This window comes from Dermacentor andersoni, chromosome 6 (genome assembly GCF_023375885.2).
Source record: "Dermacentor andersoni chromosome 6, qqDerAnde1_hic_scaffold, whole genome shotgun sequence".
Lineage (NCBI taxonomy): Eukaryota > Metazoa > Arthropoda > Arachnida > Ixodida > Ixodidae > Dermacentor > Dermacentor andersoni.
Genome location: NC_092819.1, coordinates 2496328 through 2518510, shown reverse-complemented (window position 1 = coordinate 2518510; position 22183 = coordinate 2496328). Strand labels below are relative to the sequence as shown.

At 45.9% G+C, this 22183-nt stretch overlaps 1 protein-coding gene across 5 annotated transcripts in view; it reads left to right on the top strand.

The window, feature by feature from the left end:
- Window positions 1-22183, top strand: part of LOC126521592 (E3 ubiquitin-protein ligase SHPRH) — a 314627-nt gene that overhangs the window by 15614 nt on the left and 276830 nt on the right. For all 5 annotated transcript variants that reach the window (XR_008610294.1, XM_055065743.2, XM_050170285.2 and 2 more), the window contains exon 5: window positions 8106-8244. Coding sequence is in view for 4 of the 5 variants with exons in the window: in XM_055065743.2 (XP_054921718.1) it covers window positions 8106-8244 (139 nt within the window). In the remaining variant the exon portion in view is untranslated. The remainder of the gene's footprint in view (window positions 1-8105; window positions 8245-22183) is intronic.

Here is a 22183-nt window from a genome sequence, read left to right as displayed (position 1 = left end):
GTTTCCGCAAGCTGTCCACTTTCCATTCGAGGGCACCTCACTTATCACCGATTCAGAGGCTCTGCCACCAGTTCCACTAGGCATAAATTTCGCTCTCGCAGGCATGGCAATGCCACAAGCACAACCTTCGCAATGCCTTCAGGGACCACCGCAACCCTGATGCTATCTGCATTTGAGATTTCACTGCAAGCAGCAGCAGGTGATCCTTCTGATGTTCTTTGCTCACATCTTCCCCACATGCATGGCCTACCGAAGTTTTACAGGAGCAGCCTTGCCATCTGGTTCCTTCAGCTTGAGCATCACTTCTACGTCTGCATTGTGAGTGATCAACACTTCGCGCACTCCAAGCAAGTTCTGAGCTACCAGACGGTCTGGTTTTGGAGCTCCGACTTCTACAGGCCCGGGAATCTACGAGAACCTGCGGCAGGTTGCAATTTCACAATACGGCATCGCTGTGGCTGCGCCTTGCTCACGATGTACACTGCCGGTGCTGCCTGGTAAATCTCTCTTGGATTGCGTCAACCCAATACCATCAACGGCGAGACTATCTGCACACTTCTCCTAGACTTTATCACTGGACTTTATTTCAGTCGTGCTTCTCACTAGGAGGAGGGCCCTGTAGTGGCACGACTATATCGCCTCCAAAGCCTTTGAAAAAGAACAGGGCTCATGTGCAGGTAGCGCCAGAATAAACACGCAAGCGCCCGACCTGAGCGGCTGCGGTGTCGGCCACTCCTGAGATCCAACGGCACCATGGCTGGCCAGCCTAAATTGTGGCTACGGCATCTACCCCTTCGTGCCATCCTCCTACAGACCTGTATGATAATGACGTGACGATGACGGCATGACGAGTGTCAAATCACGAAGCTGGAGTGACGATAATAGCATTACCAAGACGGCATTACGATGATGGCCAGACAATGGAAGCATGATAGTGACTGCCTGACGATTATGGTATGATACAGGCGGCACAATGATGATTGAATGATTACAGGGATGGAAGTGGTGTGCCAATTGCACCATCTTGTGCCAAACCATTGAGCTGTGTTAACCTACGCCAAAGCACTAATTTCGAATGAAGTAGCCAAATTTAGCAGGATATGCGTGTTTAGTGGCAAGCACACAACCATAGACATGCATTGGCTAGCGCTTAGCCCTGCAATCTAAGCCTAAGCAATCCGTTTCAGCTTTGGCGTCTTTGGAGTGTTTAGCGGCATAATTGTAACCAGGCCACAAGAAAATGAAAACTGTTTTGTGGTGTAGACGCGTTACGAATGTTATATGGAGGTGTTACTCGTTTGCATATATGTGGACCAGCTAAAGATGATTTGAACTGGGGCTCATTTCATGGGGCAGTCGGGAAGCAAAGTCGCGCTGAATGAGTAAGGTCGTACAGTCTGCTCAGCGTGTAGCTCATCAGTTTCGTTATACACCCGCCGTGGTTGCTTGGTGGCTATGGTGTTGGGCGGCTAAGCAAGAGGTCGCGGGACCGAATCCTGGCCATGGCGGCCGCATTTCGATAGGGGCAAAATGTGAAAACACCCGTGTACTTAGATTTAGGTGCACGTTAATCCCTAGGTAGTCCAAATTTCCATAGTCCCCCACTGCAGCGTGCCTCATAATCAGAAAGTGGTTTTGGCACATAAAACCCGATAATTTTAGTTTCGTTATAAATTTTAGCACACGACTTTCCGCCCTATTGGTACATCTGCGTCAATTCATGGGCTAACACTGGGTGTGTGATGTTCTAAATCTATTTCGCACATGCACCACGCCCATTTACCTGGATGATAGTGTGGCACGCCGACAAATGACTTGCTTGCTTTGATGAAAGTTCTTGGTCACAAATATCCAATGGCAACTGCAATCGTCACTCAGATTTGCACTCAGGCTACACTATTTTCTGCCTGGCCACACCACACAAGATCAGGCTCTTGCCGTCACAGAACGCAAGCTGAGGATGTCAAGTTCCATATTTAGTCAATCTTAGTGGACAAATTGTTGTAATTGGCCTGCTGTGGTTGCTTAGTGGCTTTGGTTCTGCGCTGCCAAGTATGAGGTTGTGGCATAGAGTAACATAGTAACATAGTAAACATAAAGAGTGGACACTCCCATAGGCGCCTGCGGCCGACTTTGGCTCTTAGCGCACCTAGCGGAATCGGCGAAACGCACCAGCCTCTAAGATGGTCGCGCACACCGCCGAATCTTGGAGGCCCGAACTTCAGTTTCGTTTCTTATTCTCCTTTTTTTGTGACCCATAACATTGTTTAAATTGAGTGAGTTCATGCAGGCGCTTGTGCCGCTGTTTATATGTTGTGACGATGAACGCGCAAAGGTGTTTCACCTTTGCGCATTTGAAAATTCCCGTTCTCGGGGTATTTCATGCTTGAGTCTGGTACAAACGAAAAGTAGCCATGATAACATTTCATGTTACGCCATGTGGGACATGTTTCCTCCGCCTGAATGCGGTTCAAGCCCTCAACCTTCGTATTATGGGAGAATTGCGCTGCCTGCACATGTCCACGGAGGGACATGCAGAAGTTTCTGCCATGAGCCCTGGTTTTCAACCTCAAAACGCCACACCAACAGCAGTGCTAGGCCCTCCCAAATTTGGTATGCCGCCAATACTATGGATCATGTTTGGCCATTTGTTTTTGCCTGGCTTGGGACTTGTCAAAGGCGTGCAACATAAGGTCACAATGAAAAACTCAGTCACGCTGGTCTCGCAGAAGCTAAGGCCCTTACCATTTCCTGTCCGCCAGTCAGTCTCCGACGAGATCAAGAAGCTACTTGCAGCAGATGTTATCGAGAGAATTAACGCCTGCGAGTGGGTCTCCAATCGTAGCAGCTCGCAAGGCAGATGGTAGCATTCGACTGTGCGTCGATCTACGAGAGCTTACCAGAGCTGTAGTAGCAGACAGATTTCCCTTGCCTCAGATGGAGGAACTGCTCGATGCCCTGAATGGAGCATGCTGCTTCTCCAAGGCAGACCTGGCATCGGCCTACTATCAAGTTGTGCTCCACCCAGAAAGCAGAGACCTAACTACGCTCATTATGCATGAGAGCCTTTTCAGGTTCAAAAGTGTCTGCTTCAGGTTGGCATCAGCACTAGCTGCATTCCAGCAGATCATGACGAAGATTCTTGAAGGCTGCAAAGGGGTCTTGTGCTACTTGGACAACATAATCATTTTTGGGAAGACTGAGAGGGAACACACACAGAACCTAAAGCAAGTCCTTGGAACTAGTAGCGGAAGCTGGGCTCAATGTCAACGACAAATGCGTCTTCAAAACATCGGAGCTGTCTTTTTTAGGACATCAGGTCAACGCAGAGCGTATAGCACCGCTCCAGACCAAGGTTGACGCGATCGTTAAGGCTCTTGCGCCTACAGATGCAGCCATGCTATGCTCTTTTTTAAGGCTACTTGAATATTAGGCCAAGTTTGTCCCATGACTGGCAGATGAGGTAGAGCCAATGCGCCGTCTACTACGCAAAGGCATAACCTTCTACTGGGACAATGCCGCTAAAGAAAGTTTAATGAGGATAAAGAGACTCCTAGCATCCCACAAGGTCCTACAAATGTTTGACCCGACGTTGCCCGTCATTGTCTCAATCGACACATGTGCATACGGTCTGGGTGCCGTATTGCAACAAGTGCCATTTGCATCACGAACATTTACAGAGACAGAACGAAAATACTCAGCTAGAGAGTGTGAAGCTCTGGCCTGTCTATGGGCCTGTGAGAAGTGGCACGTTTATCTCTGGGGCTGGCCGTTTACCCTATTGACAGATCACCAGGTCTGGTCGCCTTGCTCTCGTCCCGCAGTACAGGACAGTGACCCCTTCGTATCGCAATGGGGACCGCATGACTCTGGCGCTACAACTTCAAAGTCCAGTACTGCAGCGGAGCCCACAACCAAGTAGCAGATGCCTTGTCCCGACTGCCTGTTCCAGAAACAGAGGGTGGCTTCCAAGTCGATGAAGAGGTTGTGTCTTTAGTTACATTGCCTGTACATCTAGAGGATCTTCGGGTTGCTATTGCTGAGGATGAAATACTACAGCAAGTCACGCAATTAATCTAATCATTATGGCCAACCTGGAAAACACTTCCGATGGAACTAACACCCTACGATAATGTACGGGAGGAGCTTTCTGTAGGGGATGGGTTTGTTTTGCGCACAGAATGTGTTGTGGTACCTGCCAAGCTAACTGATACCTTCATCCAGTTAGCCCACAAGTCCCACTCGGGAATAGTCAAGACCAAGCAATGCATCAGGGAAAAGTACTGGTGGCCGCGCCTTGACAAGCAAGTGGAGGCCGCCATCCGAAGCTGCACTGTTTGCCAAGCCTCGGACAAGTGTGCAAAGAACTTACAGGCACCGCTCCAGCCTATTCCACTGCCTGACAGGCCCTGGGACAAAGTGTCAATAGATATCATGGGTCCCTTTGAATGTGCACAAACTGATTGTCGGTTTGTCATCGTGGTGGTGGACTTCTTCTCCAGATGGCCAAAGATTGCGTTCTACGGTGACATCACTTCCCGCACTGTGATAAACATCCTCCTTGGACTCTTTGCATGAGAGGGTTACCCTATAGAACTAGTCTCGGATCACGGCCGAAAGTTTTCGTCAAGTGAATTCGAGTGTTTCCTAGAGGACAGGGGTATTAAACATTTCTTCTCTGCAGTTTACCACCCTCAAGCCAATGGTGCGGTGGAAAGGTTCAACAGGGTCCTTAAATCGTATATACAACTCTCTCTACTGGAGCAGCGACTCATCAAGGCCACCGTTATGGAGTACCTGAGTATTTACCGCGCCACCCCCTACAGTGCCACTGGTCTGTGCCCAGCAGTGTTGCTCCATGGACGTCACATGAGGAGATTGTTAGATGTCATCGGCCAGCTAACCACAGACTTCGGCACCCACCCCGCCCGGGAACTGTGTAGACTTCGGCATCATGTATACGATTACCAACAAAGAAACAAGGCGTATTCGAACAAGCAAAGAGCAGCCAGGGAGTCCAAATTCAATGTGGGTGCCTATGTGCATGTCAAACGTGCTCTACCTGCAATGAAAGGCACCCCCAGTTTTGGTGCCATTAAAAATCCTGAAACACATAGGACGTTGGTCATTTCACCTGTAGGATGGCCGGGCGTGGAACGCCTCTCAATTGTCCGCTGCGCCCCTGAAGCTGTACAAGAAACAATGGCGAGACAAGAATCCCTGCGGGGGGACATGGACATAGACATGCCAGCAGGCAACACTAGAACTCGGGCACTGTCCTCAAGAACACAGAGCACCGCATCCAAAGAACACCAACGCCTGATGAAGCATAGTCTGCAGAATCGCTGCTGTCACCACTTCCTCCTTGCACGCCAAGCCCATGTGCATGGCCAGGGAGCCCACTAGCTGGAAGCATGACCTCTGGACTGTGTGCTGATCGTGGTGGCAAATCGGAAAACTCTCATCAACCAGTAGAGTCAGCACTCCGCTGTTCTACACAGGAGCGAAGACCTTCAACAAAGTTCAGGGATTATGTGCAGTGAACTTACTGATTGCAGTGACTTTATTAGGCAATCGCCACCAGTGACTTTACTATCAATTTGTTAGTGCAATAATTTAGTTGGCTGCCACAAGCAGTGACGGTTTTTTGGTTGTATGCATATAACCTGCGTTCTCTTGTTGAGGGAGGGCTAGATGTAGTGTCGTGCCTTCGCAATCGATGGCACTGCCGACGTGACGTAGGCCACATGTGACAGATGGCGCCACAGCGCTCTTGTATATGTTACGTTCGCCGTAATAAAGATTGTTATGGGCATGGAGCTGGCAGTGGTGTAGCAGTGACATGACACTAACCTTTATGACTGCTTTTTTATCGCCACCCCTCCTCCACTGCTGACCGCTCTCCAGGTGTCAGCAGACTGTGCTAGACATTTACTGGGGTCAGTAGCAATTTCTTTCCCTATATATGTGTTCATAGGCACAACGCTACATTTACCATTTCAAGCCTAGAGCCTTCCTTCAGCGGGCCCATACTTTGCAGAATGCTGAAGAATAGAAGAACAAAGGCACTAGGAAGAAAAAGAAACAAAATTAGTTGACAATCAATGTCACTCAAGGTTCCATCCATTTAACTCGCAATCTTTCTTTATTAATACAAGTGTTGTGTTTCATTGACGTGGTGAGCACTGCAGTCTGCAGGCCATCTACCAATATGGTTTTCGAAGCAGTGGCCCCCACTCACATGACAACCATGTCAAAACCATCAGTGACGAAGCACTTACCATGTCTATAGCCACCATCAGCAGCACTAACCATTTTACATGGAGAAAGGTTCGACCGAGCCACTGTTGAAAGTATCAGTGGGGTGAAGGCCACCACGCGCAGCAACAAAACAATAGTGCCAGGCACAGCTCGTCCTGAAAAGATAGGAGGAGGGGGCATTTTTCTCAACTACAGCAGATCACCTGTCGCAGTGTCACAACAGGGACAGACCAGAGCATGCTACGATGGCTAAGAGCAGATTTTCCCCCCTTTTTCCAAAAATGGCTGAGTGGCATCGCCTGGTGGGAGAATCTGAACTACACACAAGATGGCGGCTGTGATACCTTCACCTTAATTTGATTAAATCTCATGCAAAGTTTGCATGCACATGCACTAGGATGTGTTAAATGCAGATATTTTGATCTTTTAGTATTTTAATAATTTTGATCATGGGCTTCTTAAGAAACCACTCGTCACTTTTCTTAATAATAATAGCACAGATTAAAAACTCTTTTTTAAATGACAAAGAAAAAAGAAAGTTATTTTTGAGTTTCCTTGCAATTAGTTGTTCATAAGGAGCAATATGTGATATTTTATAACACTTTCCTATGCCTGACCCACCATGGTGGCTCAGTGGCTATGGTGTTGGACTGCTGAGCACAAGGTCGCGGGATCGAACCCCGGCCATGGCGGCCGCATTTTGATGGGGGCGAATTGCGAAAACACCCGTGTACTTAGATTTAGGTGCACGTTAAAGAACCACAGGTGGTCGAAATTTCCGGAGTCCTCCACTACGGCGTGCCTCATAATCAGGTAGTGGTTTTGGCACGTTAAACCCCATAATTTAATTTAATTTTTCCTATGCCTGGTATGAAGCCCAGACATCGCACAAGAGACCCTATTTTTCCCACTTTCAGGGGTCACAGAAAAATAACCAGATAAGATATTGAAAAACTGAAAAATTATTCTAAAGCAGGAGATTTTATTCTAATTCTGCATAAATTTCATTAATTTACATATTTATTAACGAAAACAGATTTCTGAGAACACATTTTCTTAAGTGATCCAGCCTGCACACTTGGGAGAGAGTGAGAGCTTGTGTGCTACATGCAGGTAGTGCCCTCGGTACGAGTCACATGAACTCCTGCTCACCTTGCTTGATGAGCGATGAAGCGATGAGCATGTCAGTGTCGTCCTGCTTGTAGATTGTGGTGACTTGCATTCTGCTGCAGCAGAGCCACCCATACGACAGCCAATGAGTGGGAATCTCCCGCTTTACCAGTGTATGCCTTTCAAGGAAACCCCCTAGGGATGACCTGCACAGATAGCCAAACTGCTTGAAGCATTAGTTGCAAACATAGTAAATCCTTTCTGAGTGTACTTGTGGTTTCCTCCAGTGTTCTAGCCTTGAATAGGTTGTGATTATTGAATAGGCATGCAGTGACTGTGGTGCTCAGAATGTCAGACCTGTTGCAGCCGTACAGTCTGACAGGTTGCTCACACATTGTAATAATCTTTACAGGGAAATAGCCTTTGAGATAAACTCTTTAGTATTGGCTCTATTAGCAGCCATTCAACCAAAGGATATGTGTTTCTAACAATGACCATGTGGCTTGCTCATTTATAATAATATTGCTTCACTTAGTTTGTTTCTGGCTTCTTTCGTATAATGAAGAAAAGCAAAGGCACAGGTTAGAAACAAATGAATTAAATTGATGCATGTCAGTGCGTGCTCCTCTTGCTTTAGGGCTGTTATGAGCCAGGAATATGCCAAGCACTGTGATGTGAGAATGTTTTCAGTGGAATGCAGCATGCAGGACTCTTATACGTGCACAATGTTGCAGCTTTGTTGAAAAGAAGATGGACTTTGTGGGCACTGCCACACCTGGTGGCATCTTGGCTGATGAAATGGGACTTGGCAAGACAGTGGAGCTGCTTGCGTGTATCCTTCTGCACCCAATGCCCATCTATGATCAAACCTTGGTACGTGCAAAAGTTCTTTTAAAATGCAGTAGCAATTATGGGTCTTGTGATTCCAGTGTACTGTCATCATAATTGAAACATTTATTTACCCTCGAGGTTCCCGACGGGAGGATTACAGGGAGCAAACAGGAAATACACAAAGGAATTGTCACATGATACATAGCAGCGCAAAGCAATATACAAGCATGATAATGAGCAAAAGGGTGGGCATAAATGTGTAGTTTGGAAAAGGTACAGAAAAGCTAATATTAAAAGGGACAAAGAGGTATGTTGAACTAAGAAGAAGTGTATGACAGCAGCTCGTAATGGTTGTAGCCTGAGATTACCCTACCCATTAGAAATAAAAAAAATAAAAAATGCATGAGATTTTCTCGGTGATATATAGAAAGTGTGCGATGTACGCAATAATTCAATATATCCTTGTTCGCTATATCAAGGTTTGACAGTATATGCCCGTGAGTTTGGTGACGGATCTGTTGTCCAGGTTTCTAAGCGTTTTGTGGTTAACCCTGTCCGGTCCTGGGGCTGACTTGCCATTGAGTCCTTGGAGTGCCATTCTGATTTCAACCTCACTAAAGTCTTCATCTAACCTGGGATTATGACTGCCAGTGCACCTGCTGTGATGAACCGTCGGTCGTTGTGAAAGGTACTTGTCGTAGAGTTTCTTGACGATTTGGTTCTCGCTTGCCGCCCCTTTTTCTTTGTGCAGAAGTCTCTGCATGTCGTCTCTTTGCTTGGATTTGCTTTGGGTTTCGTCCAGAAGGTGCCTCAGCAGATACCTTGTACTTCCGTTGTGGAGTTGGCTCTCCGCGGCATTGCATACTTCGTCCTACTGTTGCTTGCTCAAGGTTTCGCAATGCTCTTCTATTTGTTTGTCTAGTTCAGTAATCTTTTTCCTCAGCTTTCGATTGAGCCGCTGGCCTTGCCATCAGGTTTGTATGGATTTCTTGGCTTCCCATAGGTCGATCTTCTCCCTCAGGATTTCGGGAGTGATGGTTTGCGTGGCCTCCTCGACATCTCTGGTCAGGTCTGCGATTCATGTGTCAATTTCGCCGATGGGCTCATCATCTAGCCTGATGTCCCGGTGCTTGCGGAACTTCTCCCAGTCTGTCCATTTGAAGCTTTTGACAAGGGGGTGGTTCCCGCTCATGATCTCGATGATCATGTGGTCGCTACCTAGGTGTTCTAGGGTGTTTCTCCAGGTAGCCCTCTCGATGGTTTGATCATAGTTATGTCCGGTGTGGTATCTCTTGCAACCAAGTTGCCCATTCACGAGATTCGTGATGAGCGTGTATTCCAAGTCTTGCGAGTTCTGCCATAACTGTTTGCCCTTGGTTGTGGTGTGGCCATATCCTCAAGTATGGCACGGAGCGTTGAAGTCCCCAACCACGATTAACGTGTTCAGGCCAGCGAGCTCGGCCGTCTTTCTGAGCAGGGAGAGAAAATACTGCCGTTTCTTGGATGGGCTACTGTATATGTTGAGTAGAAAGATGCTACTCTTTTGCATTCTGTTAGGAATAATCTCTATCATAATATTCTCAGCCTGCGGGCCTTTAATCTCATGTTCTATAGGTACTAGGCCATTTCTGATTAGTGTGGCAATGCCTCTATCTTTTAGGAATTTAGGGATGAGGGCGCGGTAGGCCGGGATGTTGGCCGATGTGCCCCAGGTTTCTCATAGCATTATCACATCGGGTTTGGGTTGGATGTTTCTTATGTATTGTTGTAGGACCGGTTTTTTACCGGCTAGCCCTCTGCAGTTCCACTGCCACACCAATAGCTCTCTATCATGTCTGGCCATCCTGGAGTCTTAAAGAAGTAGCTGTTGAGAAATTGGAGCTGCTTGTGGTTTCATCATAAGAACATCTGGGATTATGACTGGATTTATATCACGAGTTGCCGCATTCGGCCATGGTGATAGCGACAGAGACAGTGCCCACATCGCACATTCCTCGAGCTTTGCTACTCTGGTCTTGAGGCCGGATATGGCCGAAGACAGATTTCTCATTGCGCTTTGCAGTTCGGTGAGCATGGCGTTAATTTCCAATCTCGCATGTATGGCACGACTGGTTTCTTGGCTTAGCGCAGCTCGCCCTTTTGCGGGTGGAGCTGCTTTGTCCTGTTCCTCGCCATTGTTGCTTGGAGCATGTGTGCTCACAGGAGTGGGTGTAGGGGGTTGCGCAGGAGGCGCAACCTTTCTCAGTTCGCGTACCTTTTGGGTTACCTGTTTGTGCTAGGCTTCTGAGCATCGCATTCTCATGTTTAATTTCTGCGAAAACCTCATTGTCTATGTTATTGGTGACTCGTGGTTCTGAGGCAGTTACCCTGGAGACCCTGCGCTTTGGCACACTGGCCACATCTGCCCAGCTTACCTTTTCGCGGATGGCCTGGTCTTCCCGAGTGCCTTGGCGGTGGCGGCTGGATCTCGACCTGGCTCGGCCTGGTCCCGGGATATGGCTGCGTGCTTAGCTCCTCAGCCAGCTTCGCTGGCGGGATCAAGGGGCCTCGGTTGCTGTCATCGATCTGGACCTGGCCTGATCTCTGGATCTGGACTTTGGCTTTCGCAGGGCGGGGGGTTGCTCTCCACTGGGTTCCTTGACCGCCTCGAGTTCTGCTTCCACTTCCGCTCTTTTCCTTTCCCATCTTCGTTTCTTGATGATATATGGAGTCTTGAACTTTGCTCGGCAGGACTTGTCTGTCGTGGGAACACCCTTCTCTGAAGAAGGGTGTTCCCCTCCGCATAGGCTGCATTTTGGGGTGCACTGGTGATGGGGGTATGGGTTCTTGGCACCGCAGTCCTTTCAGATCTTGTCCTAGGGGTTTGGGCAGGCGTCCATACGGGGGCCCAGTCTACCGCATTGGTGACCGATGTCGACCTGCTTTTAGTACGGCGAGCAGCAAAGCAGAATGCTTCCGTAACCTGATGAGGGTAGGTACTTTCAGGCCTTCGAAGGCAATGATGTCTGTCGTAGTGTTGCTAAGATGCTTGGCTGCTAGGGCTGTTGGGTTCTTGTCATTGACGATCTCAGTGTTAATGGTCCTGGTGTCTTCTTCGAGCGGTATGTCTCGGATGACCCCCTTGCCCATATGATTGGGTGCCGCTTCGTACGCGTTGACCTCATATTGGCGGTCGCCGATCCTGATGGCCTCGAGCTTCCTGTATTTTTCTGCATTGGTGCTACTGGGTGTGCTGATAACAAGGATGTTTTGCTGGGTGTTGGGGCAGACGGCATCTTCGCTGGCATCTTGATCAAATCTGTGCAGGTCTGGAGTTCAGTAAGTCATGGCTTAGTCACTGTTAAGTGGGTGGCTTAGGTGCTGGCGTCTCTTCATGATGTTTTAGTTACACGAGTTTTATTTTGAGTTTTTGAGTTTGGGTTAATTAAAATTTGTTTGCTGTGCTGCTCTGCGTCTCCCGACCCCATCTCTCCTAACATCTGCACCTCCCCATCCCCGAGATCGGTGACACGTGACACTGTGCAGCAAGTCATAAATGTTGTACTAAAGATTCGTGGGCACGAATGGTCTGGCCCTGCCTTTGGACATGTCACAGCATACAGATCCTGTGGGTTCAGTCGGCCATTGCAGCTTCAAGGCATTGGTAGTAGACTTCAGTATGTGATTCAGCTCACTGTCACTGCGTTGAGCCATCGTTAGTGTGGTGAAGTCAACGTCGCTCGGCAGACTGACGGCATTCACTGGGCTGCGCGAAAAGGCACCTGCAACAGCATTTTCCAGCCCGCTGACATGGTGTATATCTGTCGTGAATTCTGCGATGTATGACATCTCGCGGAGCTCCTGTGCCATGTGTGCACCAGTTTCGCACGCAACGTGTACATCAGCGGCTTTAGGTCCGTGAGTACAAAGAAAAGTACAATGTCTGTGATCACACAGGAGCAGTCCAGGCAGCCACAACAAATGAACGGCCTTTAACAAAGTACTTACTTTCTGCAGAGCGCCTGTTGCCGATTTACGTCAAGCGCCTACACCTAGTCGCTCTGCCAGGTCATGCAGGGACAGGAGGACCATCCAACTGATATTGGAAAGAACCTGCCGGACCACCAAATGCTTCTGCGCATCCTCATGAGCCCTGATGTCACCAGCCGGAGCACCCGTCACTAATTTACGTCGAGCACCTACGCCTAGTCACTCTGCCAGGTCATGCAGTGACAGGGTGACCACCCAACTGACCATTAGAAAGAACCCGCCGGACCAGCAAATGCTTCTGCACATCCTCATGAGCCCTGATGTCACCAGCCAGAGCACCCGTCGCCGATTTAAGTCGAACGCCTACGCCTAGTCACTCTGTCAGGTCACGCAGCGACAGGGGGACCATCCAACTGACCATTGTAAGGAACCTGCCGGACCACCAAATGCTTCTGGGCATCCTCATGAGCCCTGACATCACTAGCTGGGCGCTTAAATGGTTCCTCAATTGAGAGCGGCATCACACAGGAGCAGTCCAGGCAGCCACAACAAACAATCGGCCTTTAACGAAGTACTTATTTTGTGCAGGTATGTTCTATTCATATCGTTACTTAAGTAATCATTACTTAGGCTGCCGGACTGCACCCTACTGTGTGCACAATTGAGTGAAAAGGCTCCTACGACCGTTAAATAACTTGCCAAGGCTTTGGTAGACTTGTCTAGTAGACTTGATGAGAAATATGATGAAATGAAATGCGACCTGATGAGCTTGATAGGAACTGAGCTGGACCCTGTAAAACAAGCAATGAACTTCATCAATGAAAGTTTTGAGGCACTTCGAGCAGAAATGCAAACACTAAAGAGCGAAATAACCATAGTTAAAGACGACAATAAGAAAATAAAAAACAAGAACTTTCGTCTTGTAAAGGAACTTGGGAGACATTAAGAAAGAATGAACTGACATGCAGCAATACAGTCGTAAGACCAACCTGGAAATAAAAGGAATACTTTTAGCCCAAGACGAAGATCTAACTTCGACAATGAAAGCAATTTCAACTTGCATTGGCTCTGAGATTGCCGAGTTTGACATGGAAGTAATTCATTGAGTCCCGTCGAAGACCAAAGAGAAACCCAACATCATAGTAAAATTCCACTCTCGTAAAGCGAGGGATTGGGTTCTGAGAGCAGCAAAAAAGCAGAGGCTGAACATGTCCACCTTGGGATTCAAGGATAGTTCGCCACTGTTTGTGAATGAACACCTTTGTCCAGCAAATAAGATACTTTTAGCAAAAGCACTGAATGCAAAACGCGAAAAAAATTTGAAGTTTGCCTGGGTGTCAGACGGCAAAGTGTTAATTGCGCAAGACAGAAAATGAGAAGGTTCTGCACGTAACGTGCGCAGAGGACCTCGATAGAGTACATTTACTGATCGAGATGATTAATAACGCAGAGGTTGAAAGGGCGTGGCACAAACATAAAAACACATCAGTGTTCCATTGCAATATCTGCAGCATAAAGAAAAATTTCGACCAGCGACTAATCTATTTGTCACAACGTTCATTTCAATACGATATACTAATCGCAATAACAGAAACATACCTAAAGGAACATCAGTACATGTGATGTTGTCACAGCCGAGAGCGCATGCGACACATAACGGTGGAGTAGCGATGTTTATCAGGAACGAGCTCAGTTTCCAGCGTCTAAATAATATCTAGAGCACTCAGCAATCTGCAGAAACGCTATTTGCGACGATTGAATGTGGAGTCATAGCTGGTGTAGTATATCGCCCCCCAAGCTCAAGCGTAGATGACTTCATATCCGTCATGGAAAGTGTGCTGATTCAACGTGTAACCTCGCATTCCCAGATAATAATCTGTGGTGACTTCAATATAGATCTGCTAAAGGATCAGTGCCACGACTACTTGTTCCTCCTACAATCTTTTAATCTTCGAAATGTTATAACCAAACAAACACGTTTCTCTGAAAATTCTGCCACACTTGTTGATCACATGCTGTGCAGTCTTGATACTAACATAGAAGCTGGTGTTTATGATTTTACAATTGCTGATCACCACCTGACTTTTCTTTTCATGCCACAGTCATACTTATATCATACTCGTAAAACAGAAAAGTTGCTCCTGAGATATCACACACGCGTTAATTATTTGCAAGTACAACACAACTTGCAACACACTATGTTCGAAATGCTGTATAACGACGACGTGCAAGTAGAATGTGATAACATTATTTACAGTATCACGAACGCAGTAAAGCAGTCATCGTATACGTGCACACAACGTAGGTATGATCACGCCATATGACCTTGGATAACACGGCCTATTCTAGCACTACTGAAGAAAAAAGATTACTATTACAATAAGCTGAAGTTAAACAAAACAAATGAATATTACAGGGCTCAATTTAAATACTTCAAAAATCAGTCAGTTGGGCTAATGCGTAAATCAAAAAGGGCATATTGACACGTGTACTTGTCTTCATTGGGCGACACGTTTCACCGCCTAACAAATGTTATCACACAGTGCAGGACACGCTTGCATGTGTGGGGAGCTTCTGGAATGTTATCGATGGTTCCATCCACTGTCTGTGACCGAACCTTGTGTAATCTGATTGCATGTGTGCGTGACGCGAATAATGTAGAACTTTGTGGAAGGCGTGTGGGTCCCAGCGATTAGTCTGGAACATTCGTCGATTGATGTATAAAAGCCGACGCGCTTGACCCGTTGATCAGATTTTCGCTGATCGCCGACTGTGTTCGCCGCTCTCGCTGTTCTTTGAGTGTAGCCTGTTCTTGAGGGCGCAAGTTCGCCCAATAAAACGTTTCGTCTTTCTCAGTCTGGATGCTTTCAGTCACTACCACGTGACAAAATTATGCCCGTCTCGTTACCCGTTGTGATACAAAACAAACATGGCAAATAGTCAGAAAAGTGACAGGGCTCGATAACAAAAAGAAAATTCTCCCTGGCAATGTCACAACTAGCCTTACAAATGATGTTAATGATTACTTTGCCACGGTTGCCAAAAACATTACAAAACAATGTAGTGCTGCACAGCCCACCGCTTATGTTGAAAAAAGTAAAAACAGATTTAGCTTTCAGGTCATAACAGAAGCGCTGGTGACGTCCGCTATAAAAAATCTACAGTTGAACAAAGCCACAGGGATTGATGGTATACAAACTAGGATACTGAAAGACAATCCAGATATTTTGAGTGCTCCACTTTGTCATTTATTTAACCATTCATTAAATGTCAATTCCTATCCAGATGTATTAAAAATGGCCGAAATTGTACCAGTATACAAAATGGGCAACCATAATGTTCCCGGCAGCTACAGACCGATATTCCTATTGAGTATAGTGAACAGTATTTTTGAAAAATTAATCGCTCAATAGCTAAAGGACTTACTTAGCAAGAATAACGTAATTTGCCCGGAACAGCATGGTTTCATCCCAGGGAAATCCACATCAACAGCTGTGCTTACTTTATCTGAAATACTCAACTCTGCCCTCAATCATCAAAAGATTGTTATTGAATTTTTATCGACATAAAAAAGGCGTTTGATGCTATTTGTCACTCGGCACTACTGAAACAACTGAAGTGCTATGGTATTATTGATCGCGCTCATGACTTTTCCAGTTATCTCACATCGCAAAAGCAGAAAGCACTAATTGATGGTTTTCTATCTGAATCTAGGAATGTCACATGTGGTGTACCGCAAGGATCCGTATTGTGTCCCATTTTATTCGCTCTATACGTTAATGATTTCCCGTGAATTCTACAGTCGTCTATAGCATTAATGTATGCGGACGATACTGTAATTTTATTCACAGGTAGTTCACTTGAAATCTTGCAATATAATGTATCCAATGAACTACTAGCTATTTCAATGTGGTTTCATGAAAATCAACTGTTACTAAATGCCGACAAAACAAAATACGTTATTTTCCATTCACGAATGAAAACTCTGAACTACGTTTCAATTAGCATATCATTAAACAATCGAACCATTTAATGTGTTCCAACTGTTAAATATCTAGGCATTATATTTGACAGTAACCTTAACTAGAGAGACCAAATCAATACTGTTTGCAAAAAGTTGTCATTCAGCTGTTACACTCTCATACGAGCACGTCAATACTTTGATTTGACATTGCTACGAACACGACTTGCAACAATAGCTATTGTTGCGAGTCGTGGGGCCAAACGTACATAACATACCTTACTCTATTATTCCGATTACAAAAACGAGCTGTTCGTGCGATTACTTTCTCCTCGGTGCATCATTCCTCGAATCCTCTATTTCAGAGGCTGTGTATACTGCCATTTACTGACATACGGGACTCCAAGATTTCCTGCTTAGTAAATAAAATAATAACAATAAATAAACATTCCTCTGCTGCGTACCATTTTCACATATCTGTCGTTAAACACACGGCATGCATGCAACTGTAATCTTAATCTCTCTTTATGTTTGAATGTGTACGGCAAAAGACTAATTCAGTTCTCTGGTGTCAAGCTGTGGAATAATTTGCCTCTCGAAATAAAACTTGCAAGAAATTTTGACATGCAAATGCCACTTCTGATCTTACCAAGCACATTCTTGAGATTCTTATATTAAAAAAAAGGGGGGGGAAAGAAAAAAAATCATGTGTATGTTAATTTGTTATTTTTTTCTTGTTCGTTTTTAGCGCAGTTCTGCAATTATATATAGTATTTAGCTCTTATGTATGATACTTTCACTATTTTGTTTGTATAAGACTGCTAATTATTGCAATACATATTTTGTATTGGGGGGGGGGGGACCCATCACTAGCCGCTTTAGGCTATGGGACCAAATGTCTTTGTACGCACTTTTCATATTATTGTGTAATAAAATTCGCTTTTGATTTGATTTGATTCGATTTGAATTCTCGCCTATCTACATCACGGTGGAAATGTCGTGTAGCAGCGTATATGGCCAGGAGTTCCCCATCAAAGGCGCTGTACTGTTGTTCAGACGGGCTCAATTTTCTGGAGAAGAAGGAAATTGGTCGGCACATTCTGCTCAACTTCTGCTGCAGTGCGGCTCTAATAGCTGCATCGGAGGCATTCACCATTACGCATTGAGGAACACTCTGCTGTAGGTATGCGAGCAGGGCAGCATTAGCGAGAGCCTCTTTAATCTGCTGGAATACTTGTATGGCTTGGTCGTTTGACTGAATGGCACTTGCGTTACTTCCTGATGGCGGGAGTAGACTGTGGAGAGGATGAAGGATGTTGGCACATTTCGGGAGAAACCTACAGTAGAAGTTTATGAGTCCCAGAAACTCTTGAAGCTGGTGGGTGTTTTTCGGCTGTGGAAACCGTCGTACTTCAACCTTGCCCTGCTGTGGTTTTACTCCCGCGCTTGAAGTATTGTGGCCCAAAAATGATAATTACGGTACCCCAAGCACACACTTTGCCATACTGATAACAATATTGTGCTCTGTCTGTCGCTGCAGCACGCAGTGTAGATTCCTCTCATGCTCTTTGGCAGTGCGGCTGGCAATTGGCAGGTCATACCTTGCAAAAGTCGAGGTCTCGGATAATGCCATTCATGAACCATAGAAAAGTTTGGCCTGCGTTTCATAATCCGAAAGGCATACAAAGAAATTCGAACATTCCAAATGGTATTGCTATTGTGGTCTTGGGAACATCCTCTAGCGCTACAGGTATCTGATGTTATACTCGTACCAGATCTATTTATGAGAATATGTTAGCACCTTGCAGGCAGGAGGTCATGTCTTGAACATGCGGCACTGGGTAACATTCCGGTACGGTCACTCGGTTCAGTGCTCAATAGACCCACAAGTGCGCCAATCGCCATCTGTTGATTTGGGGACCATGTGAAGAGGTGACGCATATGGGCTCGATGAAGGACGTACTATCCGAGTTCCATCATGAGGGCAAACACCTGTCGTGCTATCCCCAGCTTCTCGGGTGAAAGGCGCTGTGGCCGCGCGTAGACCAATGAGCCTGTGGTTTCGATGTGATGCTGAACCCTGTGCTTCTCTTCGGTGGATGCCTGTGGCTGTAGCGTCAGCTCGGGGAACTCTTGTGTTATGGCACTGAAGTACGATTCTCCGGATGGACTGAGCAAGGTCGGGCTGAAGGGAGGGTGCCAACATGGCTTGCCTTGTACCGCTCCATGACAAACGGGATCCTAAAGCCGCTTCTTGCAGGCATTGACCAACAGACCGAAGTATTGCAGAAAGTCTGCCTAATATGGTGAACTTGACATCAGCGGCGCTGTGAACACTCATTTAAACGTTCTGCTTAAACTTAAGTTCAGCATGAGCGAACAATGTCCATATGTTGGTATCACCCAGTGGCATAGCCAGAAATTTTGTTTGATGGGGGGGCTCACGTTGCAGTTCAGCCTCCTCCTTATAGAATTTGTTGAGGGATCAAATACATGAATAATAACTCTATTACCATTCCCAAAGATGCTGCAAATGAATTCTTGAATGCTATGCACTGTCAAGACAAGTAAAATATGTATTTTTTCACAAAAGAATATACCCATATGTCTCAAAAATTGTGCCTGAAATAACTGATATCAACGCTTCCATGTGTTCTCACTATTTAATAAGTAAAGAAAATATCACACAGACTTTAGGACTATATCAATTTGAAACCAGCAAAGCAGTGCATGCCGTTAATATGAAAAATGTAAAGGCCATGAAATGAACAAGTGGAGGAAAAATATTTTAATGAAACTTTGTCATTCAAGAACTTTGTTTATATTTTTGTACATATGCAACAGCCAGGGAGAATCTCAATGACGCTGTCCTTTGTTACAATATATTGTGCAGGAACAGCTGTCACCGATCGTGTATTGTGAGTAATTGCACTGAAATTATAGTTGGAATAAAAAATTATGGGTTTTTACGTGCCAAAACCACTTTCTGATTATGAGGCATGCCGTAGTGGAGGACTCCGGAAATTTTGACCACCTGGGGTTCTTTAACGTGCACCTAAATCTAAGTACACGGGTGTTTTCGCATTTCGCCCCCATCGAAATGCGGCCGCCGTGGCCGAGATTCAATCCCGCGACCTCGTGCTCAGCAGCTGAACACCATAGCCACTGAGCAACCACGGCGGGTAGTTGCAATAGCGAGTACATATAAAAAAAAAGCAGGAGTTCTGCAAAATATACGAGGGCGAGTCAAATGAAAGTGAGCCAATGCGATTATATCAAAAACGAGGTTCTTCGTTTAAAAGTAGTCTCCATGAGCATTTAGACATTTGCACCACTGACTAACGAGTCGCGTAATTCCCGTCTCATGAAGCTTCTCGAGTTGCAGCTTCAAAAAGTCGGTAACTGACTCTTTCACTACATCGTCCAACACGAATCTGGTTCTCTTGAGCTGCGTTTTTAATTACCCCTAAATGTGGAAGTCGCAAGGCAACAGGTCTCAGTTTTATGGCAGGTGTTGCAGCGTTTCCCACTTGAAGCTTGCCAGTTTTGTGTTAACCACATCAGTGACGTGGGGATGGGCATTGTCGTGGAGCAAAATGACCCCATTCGCCTATTTTCCACATCGTTTGTTTTTGATTGCGACATGCAGCCCATCTGCCGTTTCACAATATCGGAAAGGATTGATAGTGTCTCCAGGTTTAGCAAATTCAATCAGGAATGGCCCCTGACGATCGAAAAAAAAGTCAGCACCATCTTTCCGGCAGAAATGACGGCCTTTGCTTTCTTTGGGGGTGGTGAATTTGAATGTTGTAGTGGCACCATGCTTCGTCCGCGGTCACAATTACCGACAAGAAGTCGTCACCCTCATTGTGATACCGGATGAGATGAATCAAGGCAGCGCCGAACCTCTCCGTCTTCTGGCGGTGGTTCAAAATCTTGGGCATCCATTGCACACATAAAAGCCGATGACCGAGATGTTCATGAATTATGGTGTGACCCGAACTGTGACTGATGTTCACAGACCCTGCCAATTCATCGATGCTTATCCTCTGTTCCTGTCTAGTCAGCTCATCAACCTTTGCAGATGTGTTGAGGGTGATTGCACGGTGGCTTTGGCCCGGTCTTGGATTGTCGTTGCAACTTTCACGTCCTAATTTGAATCGTTTTCTCCAATGCTTCACAATGGCCAATGAAATGCAATGTTCAATGTACATGGCAGCTATACGGCGACTAATTTTTTTTTAGGAAGCACATTCAGCTATCAAAAAGCTCACAACACCACGCTGTTCAACTTTTGGAGTGTCCATTATGTCATGCAACCATGTTCAGCCCAGTGTATGAGAGCATTAAAGAACCTTTATCCTCACACCTTCGTGTCACTTTTACAAATGAAAGATGCCTGCGTGCTACGTGCATGCCTTGCACATAATGAGCTGAACCATTATTGCGCAGGATGGGTTGGCTCATTTTCATTTGACTCGCCCTCGTACAATAGAGATGCGAAGATACAATGGAATATACAAATGTGAAGATACAGCTTGATAAATGGCAAAGAAGTGTCCCTGGAAACAAAGTTCACTACACGTATACATAAAACCTTGCAACAAGATATTTAGATATACGTATAAGTCTCCAATAAATCTAAGTATCTAAGAAAAAGTCACTGTATCTAATGCGTCAAACAAGGCAAATAAACATGTTCCGCAACCACAGATTCACAGATCACAGCACTTCTCTCTCCACTCCTGCTGCTGTTTCGCGCGAGACAGGAGGTGGAGTGCTTCCTCCCCGCATTTCTTCTTTGCGCACACAAGACTGAGCCACCATCATTGGCTCACCTATGCCACCCCCCCCCCCCCCACCACACTTTCACTTGCATATTATAGCATGCGGCGCGCGATCACAATATTATTGCCCTTGGAATTTATACGAAACATGAGGGCAACAGCGAAGGCAGAATTTCACTTGGAGTCTCCATATAATTGCTATCATAATAATATAGTAAGAGTATCCGGTAACTGAAGTGTCCCATGACTAATTTCTTTCCGTTAAAAAATAACTCACAAAATCGCACTTTCACCATGCGGCAATTTGCGGCACTGCAACAATGTCTTTCTTTCTTTTGTGGGGAGGGGGGGGGGCACGAAAATAAGAAATGCAGAGGAAAGCATGTTGGCCACAAGTGAATGCCTACTTTGGGCACTTAATGTGGCTACCAAAGGAATATAGAAGAAAATGTGAGATGCTTGGTCCATAGAGAACCATAGGCATACTGCTTGGTATACTACACTTGCGAGACAAAATTTTTCGTAGAGGTTATGCTCAAGCGAATGCGTTGCAACACCTCGAGTCCCCGAAGTGATGGCGGCGAGAGACCATTGTTTCTTTTTCTCGTCTGCTAGCCAGAAAGGAAAAAATCCACTCGGCCAGAGAGAAACGAACATGCATCAAAGTGTGCCGCGTGGTGGTTGGGCCAACACCAGAAAAGCGCATGCGCTCTGGCTGGCTGCGGCAGCCCACGGGTGGCGAGAACAAAAAAATTGATGAGGCTCAAATCTGCCCTCGCTAATAAAAGTCCAAGTAGAAAAATAAATAAGAATGTAGTTACGTTTGCTGGCTTTAGTGTCTTGACATGGATGCTTTGGCGCAGGTGAAAGAAAAAGTTGATATTCTTTTCTGTGACAGGACGGCAAAAATTAACCACCACAATGCTTCGTCTCATCAGACCTTGCTACATGCTTTATCAACTTGTTTGATAGTGTGTTTATTTGGCTTGTCTAGTTGTATGGTCCGATGTGTGACTGTGAAGTCAGTGCACCTTTGGCGTCAAATGTTTGTAACAACATTAAACCCGCAAAGTTCTGGAATTGAAAATCTAAAGGACGACTTTGGAAATGTCACTGTACCTTTTGCATCAAAGTTTATGAGAACTTTATATTCATAAAGTTTAGGAATTGAAATCCATGCACTCCGTAGATTCCACGAGATGCCACAACCAGCCCACTCGCCATCAAAACGCCCTTGAAATTTTGTGCTCGGATGGGGCTCGTT